The following is a 13,496-nucleotide window of genomic DNA, read 5'->3' as shown; positions in this document are numbered from 1 at the left end:
TACTCTGAGCACCTCCAGGTATGGCCCCTAAACAAACAAACAAACAAACAATTTTGTGGATCTCTTGCCCTTGTTGAGATTTGGGGCTTTCAGAACAAAATCAAGATGTAACCGGTAGGGGCCAGCGCAGTGGCCCTAGGAGTAAGGTGTGTCTGCCTTGCCAGCGCTAGCCTAGGACAGACAGCAATTCGATCACCCCGAGTCCCATACTTGGTCCCCCAAGCCAGGAGCGACTTCTGAGCACATAGCCAGGAGTAACCCCTGAGCGTCACCGGGTGTGGCCCAAAAACAAAAAACAAAAAAATGTAACCGGTAAAGAATTATAACTACTTTTTTTTTTTTTTTGGTTTTTGGGCCACACCTGGCGGTGCTCAGGGGTTACTCCTGGCTATCTGCTCAGAAATAGCTCCTGGCAGACACGAGGGACCATATGGGACACCAACCACCTTTGGTCCTGGATCTCCGCTGTGCTATCTCTCCGGGCCCTATAATTACTTTTTATAATTATAATTACACTTTCCTAGTCCTAAGAGTAAGATTTTGTGATTGGTGAAACTGAAATGAGCTAGCTTGTTTTTGTTCTTTGATACCCAAATACCAGGTTCTATCCAGAGGCCCTCGGAGGAAAGAGCAGAACAATGTGCCCTTCAAGCTAAGGAAATGAGTTAAGTATCAGATGAAAAAGAAGTCTGGAAAGTAACCTGGGATCTGACCTAGTTGGAGTGCCAGGAAGAAAGGGAAGTTTCCTGGGAAGAAGCAGCAGCAAGTGCTAAGATAGAAACTGGCCTCAACAGTTGTTTTGGAATGCTGGTATTTGATGGCAGAATTCAGGGGAGAGGCGAGTGAGGAGAGAGAGATGGGCTGAGGCCAAACTGAGCAGAGTTTGTGCACCCAAAAAGGAGACTGGAAGGTGAAAAGCACGAGTGATTGAGAAGCAGAAATAGGGATTTGTGAAGGATAGGAAAGATAATACAGACTGGTGGGTGCTTTTGATCCCCAGCACCCCATATGCTTTCCCCCAAGTCTGCCAGGAGTGATTCCTGAGTTCAGAGCCAGGAATGATGCCTGAGTACCACCAGCAGTTCTGTTGTACACCCCAAAAAGAAATAAGAGGTCTATGGTGGAGCAATAAAAGAGGCTGAGGGGATAAGCTAGGGAGGCCTAGCAATACAGAGTTGGAACCTGCCCTCCCAATAAGCCCTGAGCAAAGGAACAGGAAAGACAAGAGCAAGGCATTATGGGAGATATGGAACTGGAGACACACGGGGCCAGAAAAACTGGAAGCAGTTGAAAGTTTCAGAACATACAATGACCAAAAACTTAATTCAAAACCAATTGCATAATGAATCTGAGGTGTTTCTGGCACCACTCACCATTGTTGCATTTCTTGAACTGAAAAGAGGTCAGGAGTAGAAAAAAAAGTTTCAGAAGCTTTGACTCTGACCCCTGGGGATTCCCTTGCTTAGAGCAAAACTCAGTATCTCAGATGTGCAGCTTGATAAAGGTAGCTGGGAGTCAGATTTTACAGCAAAACCCCTTTATTTAAAATTGTTTTTATTTTTGGGTCACACCCCGCAGCGCTCAGGGGTTACTCCTGGCTCTACGCTCAGAAATCACTCCTGGCAGACTCAGGGGACCCTATGGGATGCTGGAATTCGAACCACCGTCCTTCTGCATGCTACAATTAGAATTTTTAGAATTTTTTTGTTTTTGTTTTTTTTTTGGTTTTTGGGTCACACCCGGCGTTGCTCAGGGGTGACTCCTGCTGGCTGCTCAGAAATAGCTCTTGGCAGGCACGGGACCATATGGGACACGGGGATTCGAACCAACCACTTTTTGGTCCTGGATCGGCTACTTGCAAGGCAAATGCCGCTGTGCTATCTCTCCGGGCCCAGAATTTTTAGAATGTTTGAGACACTATAACCAGTGGTGCTCAGGGACCATTCTTAGTTCTGTACTCAGGAATAACATTGGGTGGTGATAGGGATTCAAACCCAGGTTGTAGATTCTATGGCCTCAGGCAAAGCAAGTGTCTTACTTCCTGCACTATCTCCCAGGTTCCAAATTCACTTTTTCTTTTTCACTTTTGTTTTTGTTTTGGGGTCATACCCAACAGCGCTCAGGGGTTACTCCTGGTTCTACATTCAGAAATCGCACCTGGCAGGCATGGGGACAAGATGGGATGCCGGAATTTGAACTACTGTCCTTCTCCATGCCAGGCAAATGCCCTACCTCCATGCTATCTCTTTGGCCTCTGAATTCACTTTATTTTATTTAGTTTTTTGGTTTTAGGGCCATTGATGGCGGTGCTCAGAAATTATATCTGGGTCTGTGCTCTGAAGTGCCCCCTGGCGGTGCTCAAGGGAGGAACCATTGTTGGTTGCATGCAAGGCAAGTGCCTTAACATTAGCACTCTGGCCCAAATCACTTGATTTTAATATTGTTCATTAAAATGTCTAACACATGGCTGGAGAGATAGCACAGTGGTAGGGCATTTGTCTAGTATGAGGCCCACCGGCTTCAATTCCCAGCATCCCATAGAGTCCCCTGAGCACTGTCAGAAGATTCTTGAGTACAGGAATAATCCTTGAGTGCAGGTATAATCCTTGAGCACTGCCAGGAGTGGCCAACAGCTCCACCCCCCATAAAAAAAAAAAAAAAAAAAAACAGGTTTCAGAATCTCGAGGTGCTTCTCCTGGGTGATCTCCTAGCTGTCAGTTAAACATATCCTTTGTTCCAGGCAAGTCTGGGTACTGGTTTTGGAGCAAGGAACAGATCAGTTCACAGTTTAAGAAAAATCATCCTCCTTGGGGCCAGAGAGATAGCACAGCGGTGTTTGCCTTGCAAGCAGCTGACCCAGGATCTAAGGTGGTTGGTTCAAATCCCGGTGTCCCATATGGTCCCCCCCATGCCTGCCGGGAGCTATTTCTGAGCAGATAGCCAGGAGTAACCCCTGGGCACAGCTGGATGTGACCCCCCCCCCCAAAAAAAAAAAAGAAAGAAAAAGAAAAATCATCCTCAGGAAGGAATGTAGTCTGGAGTGGGAACGGGCCTAGAGACCTGAGGGAAACAGTGGAACCTTTCCTGTTGGCTGAGACTGAAAGGCTTTTCAGGAATGAAACAGTGACATGCTCAGGATTCTGGGCCAACCAGGACCCATGGCTACTGTAGACCATGCCCCATACAGTTCTATCCCCCTAGATTCCTTGGAACTGCTCCCATACACTGCATTCTAGAAAGATCTCTGGGGGAAAAGCTATCCATCTCCCTAGGGTACACCCAGCCCTAGCTGAGCCCCAGGCTAGACAGGATAGTGCTGAGAGCTAGAAACTAGGAAAGGATTTGGACTGATCCCTCCAGCAGAGCCACATCATGGAATCCAGCTGACCTGGGCCAGCCCAAGAGACAGGCTGGAGTCACTCAGAGTTCCACAACAGAGGAACTGAAGCACTACCCAAATCAGAACAGGTATTGACCGGGCAGGGGGCGGGGAGGGGCAAAGTAAAGGAAACTGGGTGGAGGGAGCAGGTTGGTAATGTTTTTACTAAAAGCTTGCATTAGAAATATGAAGGGCCCGGAGAGATAGCACAGCGGCATTTGCCTTGCAAGCAGCCGATCCAGGACCAAAGGTGGTTGGTTCGAATCCCGGTGTCCCATATGGTCCCCCATGCCTGCCAGGAGCTATTTCTGAGCAGACAGCCAGGAGTAACCCCTGAGCACCGCCGGGTGTGGCCTAAAAACCAAAAAAAAAAAAAGAAATATGAAGTAAGGGGCCGGAGAGATAGCATGGAGGGGGGGGGGAGGAGAGAGAGAGAAGAGGAGAGAGGAAAGAGAGAGGGAGAGAGAAGAGAGAGAGAGGAGAGAGAGGGAGAGAGGAAAGAGGAGAGAGAGAGGAAAGAGAGAGAGAGAGAGAGAGAGAGAGAGAGAGAGAGAGAGAGAGAGAGAGAGAGAGAGAGAGAGAGAGAGAGAGAGAGAGAGAGAAAGGCACGATTTCTGAACACAGAGCCAGGAGTAACCCCTGAGCACAGCCGAGTGTAATCCCAAAACAAAACAAAAAAAAGTAAATATAAAGTAAGTTTGTGCCTGCGTGGAGGCAGTCTAGGGTGGTGGGTGGGAAATTGGGGACTCTGGGTATAAGTGTTGGTGGAATTGGTGTTAGAACATTTAATGCCTGAAATGACTACATTTGAAACAACTTGGTGTTACAATAAAAACTAAGAAAAAAATTAAATAAATAAATAAAAGCTTGCATTACACGAATGTCTGTATTTGTGAGGTATAATCCTAGATTATAGTGTACATCTCACTGTCTGGGTACTTCATGAAGAAAGAGAAATAAACTTATAAATAAGCATATGGGCTCTAGCTAATGATGCATATGCCATGTGTTTAGAGGGTAAATGAACCTCTGTGTGAATGTAAGGTGAAATTGTTTAAAAACTGAATGCTGGGGCCGGAGAGATAGCATGGAGGTAAAGCGTTTGCCTTTCATGCAGGAGGTCATCGGTTCGAATCCCGGGGTCCCATATGGTCCCCCGTGCCTGCCAGGAGCAATTTCTGAGCCTGGAGCCAGGAATAACCCCTGAGCACTGCCTGGTGTGACCCAAAAACCAAAAAAAAAAAAAAAAAAACTGAATGCTGATTGGGGCCGGAGAGATAGCACGGCAGTAGGGCATTTGCCTTGCACGTGGTCGACTCAGAACAAATGGTGGTTTGATTTTCAGCATCCCATATGGTTCCCCATGCCTGCCAGGAGTGATTTCAGAGAGCAGAACCAGAAGTAACCCCTGAGTGCCACCAAGAGTGACCCAAAAACAAATAAACAGGGCCCCGAGAGATAGCACAGCAGCGTTTGCCTTGCAAGCAGCCGATCCAGGACCAAAGGTGGTTGGTTCGAATCCCGGTGTCCCATATGGTCCCCTGTGCCTGCCAGGAGCTATTTCTGAGCAGACAGCCAGGAGTAACCCCGAGCATCGCCGGGTGTGGCCCAAAAACAAAAACAAAAACAAAAAAACAAATAAACAAAAAAAATAAAACTGGATGATGGATGGATGAATATCCATAGGGCAAATACAATCAATTATTATTGTAAAATCACCCCACATACTGTATTTCCAACTCCAGGTGAGCAGGACTCTCATTACACAGATGTGACTGATACAATTCTTTCAGTTCTGCTGACTATTAAAAATGTCTTATGATACAGCACTGGGAGGGGGACCTATGGGGTTTTTTTTGTTTTGTTTTCTTTTGTTTTGTTTTCTTTTTGGGCCACACCCAATTACGCTTAGGGGTTACTCCTGGCTATGCACTCAGAAATGTCTCCTGGCTTGGAGGACTATATGGGATGCCTGGAGATCAAACTGCATTCTGTCCTAGATTAGTGAGTGCAAGGCAAATGCCCTACCGACTGCACCACTGCTGCGGCCCCAGGGGACCTATGCTTATGTCACTCCTCTGCTCAGAACTCTTTTTTTGGTTTGATATTATTTTTTGGCTACATCTCATCTGGTGATGCTCAGGGCTTACTTCTGGCTCCGTGTTCAGAGATCACTCCTGGTGGTGCTCAGTAGACTGGGTGCTGGGGATTGAACCTAAATTAGCCAGGCCCTACCTACTGTACTATCACTCTGGTCTCATGCTCTGGACTCTGATAACTTCTTGTGTCAAAGTCAAGTCCTGATAATGGTCAAGGGAAGCAGAATGACCTTTTTCCGGAGGGCAGTTGATACTGTGCTGGGATTGTGCTAGATTATAGGTTTAAAGCTGAACTCAGGGTGGAGAGAGGGTGGAGAGAGAGCATGGAGATAAAGCGTTTGGCTTGCATGCAGAAGGTTGGTGGTTCGAATCCTGGCATCCCATATGGTCCCCCGAGCCTGCCAGGAGCAATTTCTGAGCACAGAGCTAGGAGTAACCTTTGAGCACAGCCAGGTGTGACCCAAAAACAAACAAACAAACAAACAAAAAACAAAAACAAACAAAATAAAGCTGAACTCATGATTCTTTAAATAAAATATTTTAAAATTCGGGCCAGAGAAATACTACAGCAGGTAGGGAGCTTTCATTTCCCTTACCTGGGTTTGATCCCTGGCATCCACGTGATTCCCTGAGTGCCAACAGGAATAATACCTGGTATGCAGGAGTGCAGAGCCAGGAGTAACCCTTGAGTATCATGGGGTATGGCCCAAGGGGAAAAAAAACATTTTTTAATTTTGGGAAAAAAAAAAAAGGCAGAATGACACAAGTCCAGCTAAGCCAGTTTTACTTCTTTTATGGGCCTAATTTTAATATCACTTTTCTTTTTTTTTTTTTTTTTTTTTTTTTGGTTTTTGGGCCACACCCGTTTGACGCTCAGGGGTTACTCCTGGCTATGAGCTCAGAAATCGCCCCTGGCTTGGGGAGACCATATGGGACGCCGGGGGATCGAACCGCAGTCCGTCCTACGCTAGCGCTTGTAAGGCAGACACCTTACCTCTAGCGCCACCTTCCCGGCCCCTTAATATCACTTTTCTAGGGGTGGGGGAGATAGCACAGCAGTAGGGCCTTTGCCTTGCATAGGCCAACCAAGGATGGACCTGAGCTCGATTTCCAGCATCCCATATAATCCCCCGAGCCTGCTAGGAGCAATTTCTGAGTGTGAAGCCAGGAGTAACTTCTGAGTGTTGCCAGGTATGTGCCAAAAACAAACAAACAAACAAACAAAATCAGTAAATCACTTTTTGTTTGTTTGTTTGTTTTTGGGCCACACCCGGCGGTGCTCAGGGGTTACTCCTGGCTGTCTATTCAGAAATAGCTCCTGGCAGGCACGGGGGACCATATGGGACACTGGGGATTCGAACCAACCACTTTTGGTCCTGGATCGGCTGCTTGCAAAGCAAACGCCGCTGTGCTATCTCTTCGGGCCCAGTAAATCACTTTTCTTGTCTCAATTGCCCCCCAGTCTGGATAGCAGATTAGGGCCCAAGAGGCCCTCCCTTAGATGGTTCACTTCCCACCACTGCTCCTTCTCTGCCTCTTCCTATGGCCTATATATTTGGGGTTCCCTCAGCTTCTTCCTCAGGAAAGACATGTTTCTCTTACCACCTTCAAGTTTTTCTTCCAAAGTCTCCTCAGCAAGGCCTTCCCCTAGCTCCCTATTTAAACTTGTAAAGCAGGAGCTGGACATAGCTTTTGGTATTAGGGCAATTAACTCACATGCAGCTAACCCTGACTCAATTCTTAGTACCACCCCTATGGGTCCTCCTGAGCTGAGTGCAACCCTAAGCAAGACCAGGTGTGCACACCCAAACAAATAAATAAGCAAACTTACAAAGAAAGCAGAGGGTCAGCAAGTATGCTTTGTACAGGAGAGCCCTAGTTTTGAGCCCTGGCACAAACATGGTCCCAAAAGAACCCCAGCAGAGTGACCACAGAATACACACAGAAACTTGTAAAGCAAGTTTCTTTCTTCAGCTTCTTTATCCTCTTTCTTCCAAGGTAATCCTCACTTCCCACATTCACTGATGGTAAGTAAGCTCCCTGAGACAAGTAAAGATAAAGAGGGGAGAATAAAAGGAATAATAAATAGGGCTGGGCAGGTGGTATAGAGGATACAGTGCACATGCACCGATCTGATCCCTGGCATCACAGGGCACCCAATCCCTGCCAGGTGTAGCCCTAGATGGCCCCCAGGTACAACCAGGATGGCCTGAGAACCCTCAGAATGGTAGGGCCTTGAGGAACTGCTGGAAGTGGACTCCTGAGTACTGGTTAGAGGTCCCCACCACAAATAATATACTTTAAAATGTTTATAAGAGAAAGGAGGGCTGTGGCTAGGTACTTGCCTTGTATGCAGATGACCTGGATTTGATCCCTGGCACCCATATGGTACCCTGAGCACTGCCAGGGTAATCCCTGAGTGGAGAGTCAGGAGTAAACCAGAAGTAAACCCTGAGTACTGCCAGGAGTGCCCACCAAAGGAGAGGGAGGGAGAGAGAGGAAAGAGAGAGAGAAAGAGAGAGAGAAAGCGAGAGAGGAAGGAAGACCAGGAATGTGGTTCATGTGTCAAGAGTATTGGCCTAAATGTGTAAGGGCCCTCAAGCAATGTGGGGTTTCCTACCTCTATACACAGTATAGACAGAGGGTCATTAGCACAGAGACCCATCTGGACTCTGGACAAGATGATGTAGGGCTATGACTCTTTCAATTGTCCTATCTCGGCCAACTTCTGGGAACATACGGCCATTTTCAGGCACAGGGGATGGGAGAACAGGTTAGGAGGATGAGAAAGGCCTGGGGGACATCCAGTGCAGATATCCTGTAGGCATTTGGCTCCCTGAGTCTGAAGGTAGAGGGTGAGTCTCAAAGGAAGAAACTGGGAAGCCTTAATCAAGACTTGAGTAGAGCTGGAAGGGTGATATGATGAAGAGAGCTAAGTCAGGTCTTATTTAGGGGATAGGAGGAGCACCAAACAGGAAGTGGATGGGGAAGCCTGTGAGGCAAAGGCCCCAGAATAGGGGCAAAAAAATTTCTGATGAGAGAGTGGACTAGGAAGGCCAGGAAGGCATGGCAAGGAAATAATCCAGTAGAAGTGACTTTTAAATCAGGTCAGGGAGGGCTATGAGGACAAAGAGACCAGAGGACTAATGTCTGGGACCTGGGGCCAGGAAAGAACAGGAATGGGAAAGACACAAGGATACTCACATATCTATACCTCTAGTCCTGTGTGACTAATAGAGAAGGGTCTCTGATGCCTGCCCCAACACCCTCATCTGTACAACAAGTCAATAAGGAGATCAGCGGGGTCTTATTGCACATTTACTAGACATTAAGATCTCTCTCCATGAATTTCATCTTCACAACAGTCTTACCAGTAGAGCTGGAAGGGTGTGATATGATGTTTTTCTTCTTGTTGTTTTATTGGTTTGTGGGCCACATCCGGAAGCATACAAGGGTTACTCCTAATTTTGTGCTCACAAATCACTCCTGGCAGGCTCAGGGGACCAAATGGATGCTGGGGATTGAACCTGGGTCCGTTCCAGGTTGGCCGCATGCAAAGCAAGCACCCTATCACTGTGCTATCACTCTGGCCCAATATATTTTTTATCTGATGTTTTGTTTTTTCTTCCTTGGTGGGTGTGTGTGTGTGTGTGTGTGTGTGTGTGTGTGTGTGTGTGTGTGTGTGTGTGTCTGGCCCAATATATTTTTTATCTGATGTTTTTTCTTCCTTGGTTTGTGTGTGTGTGTGTGTGTGTGTGTGTGTGTGGTTTGTGTGTGTGTGTGTACTGGAATTAAATCCAGGCCTCATGCAATGACAGCATTTTTACCCCAATTTTATGGCTAAGAAAATCGAGGCACAGAGAACCTAAATCACTTGCTTAAATCACACTAAATAAAGTTGTTGAGATTTAAACCCAGAGTGTGATTCTGGAACCTGGTCAGAAAGAGGACAAGAGGAATGAGATAACTCACCAGAAAATGGTGGAGATGTCAACAAAGGTTTAGGCATTCAACAGCCTCTGACTCCCACACTCTCGCTCCCAGAACCTGAAAATGCCTTTATGGCAGACAAGATCATGCAGAAGGGGCTGGAGCAACAGCACTGCAGCAGGTAGGACATTTGCTTGCACTTGGTCGAACCAGGTTCAATCCCCAGTATCCCATTTGGTTCCACTACCCTCCCAGCACTGGCAGGAATGACCCCTGAAAGCAGAGCCAAAAGCAACCCCTGAGCACTACTGTGTGTGAACCCAAAACAAAAAAAATATCATGTAGGGGTGATAAAATTAAATATCTTGAGATGAGGGGCCGGAGTAATAACACAGCAGTAGGGTGTTTGCCTTGCATGTAGCCAACCCAGGACAAATCCCGGTTAGATTCCCAGCACCCCATATGATCCTCTGAGCCTGCCAGGAGCGACTTCTGAGCGCAGAGCCAGGAGTAACCCCTGAGCGCCGAGTGTGACCCCCCCCCACAAAAAAATCTTGAGATGGGAAGATCATCTTGTATTATCTAGCTTGGGTCCTTATAGAGGGAGACAAGACGGCCAGTGAGAAACTACAAGGGTTCAGGCCTTGTGCATGGCCAAATCCAGTTTGATCCCTAGCACTGCATATTGTTCCCTAAGCACCATCAGATATGGTCCCTAAGCACAAAACCAGTAGTAAGCGCTAAGCATTGCCAGGTGTGGCCTCCATACCAAAGATAAAGAAGAGGCAGGAGAGCCAGAGAAAGAATATGGTGCTACAAAGAGAGAACTTGGAAGCTGCTAAGTTATGATAGTTGAAGACAAATCAGGTATCACAAGCCAAGGAGTGCAGGCAGCCCCCGGAAGTTGACAGGTAGGGAAACACCCCATGAACCCCTGGAGGGAACAGCCCTGAGGATAAGTTGCCTTTGGTCCAGTGAGAAGTTTCACACTCTGACCGCCGGAAGAGTAAAGCAGGTCTCCATCATAGGGAACTTCAAGTTTGTGATCACTCATGACAGCAGACCAAACCACATCACTGCACCCCTGTAAGCCCCAGTGCCACCGCCACCATAGCTGCCCCCAGAAATACCTTTCTTTTTTGAATCTTTGGATTCAAACGGTTACTCATGAGGCACTCCCAGTCCAGCAAAGGGGACCATGTAGTACTGGGGACTGACCTGGATCTCCACATGTGCTCCAACCCTGTAAGTCATTTCCACAGCCCAGTGCCCTGATTTAAAAAAACGGTCCTTGGAAGTTTCAACTTGGCCCTCTCTGAGCTTCGGGCTCTTTCTCTGTTAAATTAAAAATGGGGGTGTAGAGAAAAAGCTCAAAAGACTGGAGTGCATGCTTAGTAATATGAAGTCCTGGACCTTGCACGGGGGAGACCCTGGTGGCCCCAGTGCTGAATACCAGCAGGAGTGGTACCAGCCCTGAGCACTACTTGGGAGAGCCCCCAACCCTTCTTCCAACAGACCTAATACCTTCAGATCTAACTTTCTTGGCATGCCAGTACAGAGTGAAAGTACCTCTTGCTACTTGTGGGTTTCCACAGGCCACTGGATGTGAAACCTAGTACAGCAGCTCAAGTGACCTAATCAGACTCAGAGAGGATGGCAGCTCGCAAGGAACAGCCAAAACTGAATCCACATTCTGACTCTCAGACTTGCCACACTGAGGCTTACAGCTCAGCCTAGTTCCTGTGTCACCCACATGTCATCTCCTAATAGAAGCTACTCGGAAAAATCTCTGCCCACTCATTTACGCATTACTCAGTCACTGGGACCACAGTTAGCCCAATGTAGTGATAGAAAACGTCGGGGCCCAGTTTGCCCTGAGGAACCCATAGCCCAGTGGATAAGACACATGAACAAACCATCCCAAACAGTTCAATAAATGCCAAGCAAAGGGAAAGAAGCACAGGGAAATGTGGGAGCTCAAAGCAGGGGAAGCTGAGCCTGGTTTCAGGGAAGGGTTTCAGGAGAGGTGGTGACTGAACTGGAAACAGCTAAAATTCAACCAAAAGAGCAGGGTGGCATTCCCATGAAGGAATAGTTAAGCAGAGCAGGGGAAGGGATCCTGCAGGTGGCGGGGGACAAGGTGCATCCCAGACCCCAAAGTGCCTCTGGGCCTGCATCCCTGTGAATAAACAGGACCCAGGAACTGGAGCTACCCAGAACCTGGGCCACTGCTGGACCAGGTAAGGACTGAGCAGGACAATGAGGCGGCCTGGGATACCCAGGGCTGAAGGTCGGGAAGGGCCATGGAAAGCAGGACAGGCGGGAGAGCTGGGGAGGCAGGAGCCTGGCACCCCCATCCCATGTCTTCCTCGTGCTGTGACTGCAGGAAGATCCTCTCAGAGTCTCAGTGAGCCCATCTGAGAAATGGAGCAGAAGACAAAACTGGCTCGAGACCCGCCCCAGCCCTGACGGGGGAAATGACATGACACGGAATTATAAAAGGGTCTTTATTCGTAAAAAGCCAAAGGGGCCCCAGGGGTGACAGGACAAGCAGGCGGCTTCTCAGGGGTCAGGGGCATTTGGGCAGATGCGCTTGAGTGGGGGGGCGCCCTCCGAGTCCTCTGTGTCACCCTGGGCTGCCTCAGGGACAGGTGGCACTGGCTCAAAGACGGGGTAAGCTTCAGGGGCCTGGAGAGGAAGGGTGGACAGGAGTGAGCTCCACCCAGACCCAGGAGTGTGGCCTCCTCACTGCTGCCTTCTCCAAAGCCTCTAGTCGACTCCCCTCTAGACCTAGGAGTCTAACCCAGGCTTAGGGGCCCCATGTGGAAACGACGACAACTCTGGGGCAGAAAGTTGATGTTTGATATTTCTGGGAAATGCACCAAGGCAGTCCTTGTGGAAAAGTTAGGAGTTTTGTGGGAGGGCTTTCTGAGTTTGGATAGTTAGGATAAAATTCCAGTACTTGCAGGAACACCAATGGTTATAAGTCAGCCTGACCCCACCTGCAGCACTTTCTAACACTGGCCCTTCAAAGCCAGGAACCCAGCCTCTGTGCCTAGATCTGTTGTAGTCAAGGACAACGGTTTCCTGTGGGCTTCAGGAGTTCGGCCCCGAGCCCCATTCCCCCAAACACCCTCTCACCTCAGCCTCCAGCAATTTTGGAACTGGCTCCTCCTTGGTCAGCATTGGGGGTTCATCAGTGCTTCCTGCAGTTACACCCCCAGGATCTGGAAAGTCAAGTTAATAATTCTCTGAGCATCTTTGCTATGTTGTAAACTAGGGGGGCACAAACACCAGAGCCTCAGTCCTGAAGAAGAGGAATGGGGGTGACTAAGAAGGGAGATAGAAAATGGTGGCAACCTAGGAAGGACAGTTTGGGGTGCTTGTAACTGAAGAGGGGTATGGGCAGTGAGACAATTAGAATGTGCTGTCCATTTTCAGCAGAAGGAAGATTATAGGGCTGCAATCTCTGGGTTAAAATCCTAACCTTGGGGCAAATGACTTAATATCTCTAGGACTTGGTTTCCTTCATCTGTAAAAGAATCGGTTATTACCACATGAGGCTCTTGTTAGGATAAAAAATCAGGTAACACAGGGGTCAGAGCATACAATAGTACAGTGGGTAGGGTATTTGCCTTGCATGCAGCTGACCTGGGTTCAATACCTGGCATCTCAAATAGTCTCCCGAGCCATCAGGAATAATTCCTGAGTGCAGAGCTAGGAGTAACCCCTGAGCATGATAGGTATGCCCCCTTAAAATGAAGTAACACAGTTAAGCCCTTGGCAGAGCCTGGCACACAGTTCTTTATCAATGCCAGCTTTATTTCCTATTAGTAAATAAGAACACAGTGCATGGTACAACATGGATGTAGCATAGCACCTCAGAACACAGTGCTCCTGGAAGGGAGCTGTGAAGGTAGCAGGTCACAGATAATTCCAAACAGATGCAAATCCCTGCTGAGCCATCTGGAGTTATGGCAGGTTTTGTAGCAGGAAAAGATCCCCCTCAGACAGTGAGTGCTTTTGAAAACAAACGCAACCCTGGCAGCTATGTAGAGGTGACAGGAAGAGGGAGATGCTGAGAAGCC

The 13,496-nt window shown here is 48.0% G+C and overlaps 1 protein-coding gene across 2 annotated transcripts in view; it reads right to left on the bottom strand.

The window, feature by feature from the left end:
* Positions 1-13,496, bottom strand: part of BCL7C (BAF chromatin remodeling complex subunit BCL7C) — a 40,273-nt gene that overhangs the window by 24,766 nt on the left and 2,011 nt on the right. Inside the window, exons 5-6 of one of the 2 annotated variants that reach the window (XM_049789220.1) lie at positions 12,550-12,635; positions 11,902-12,096 (exon numbers count right to left, since the gene is read on the bottom strand). In XM_049789220.1, the coding sequence (XP_049645177.1) occupies positions 11,971-12,096; positions 12,550-12,635 (212 nt within the window). In that variant the 3' untranslated portion in view covers positions 11,902-11,970. Of the gene's footprint in view, positions 1-11,901; positions 12,097-12,549; positions 12,636-13,496 lie in introns of those variants that run through there. The other variant, XM_049789219.1, reaches the window with a different exon arrangement.

This window comes from Suncus etruscus, chromosome 15 (genome assembly GCF_024139225.1).
Source record: "Suncus etruscus isolate mSunEtr1 chromosome 15, mSunEtr1.pri.cur, whole genome shotgun sequence".
In the NCBI taxonomy this organism is placed as follows: Eukaryota; Metazoa; Chordata; class Mammalia; order Eulipotyphla; family Soricidae; genus Suncus; species Suncus etruscus.
Note: the sequence above shows the minus strand (reverse complement) of the source record. Positions and strands in the feature narration are given on the sequence as shown.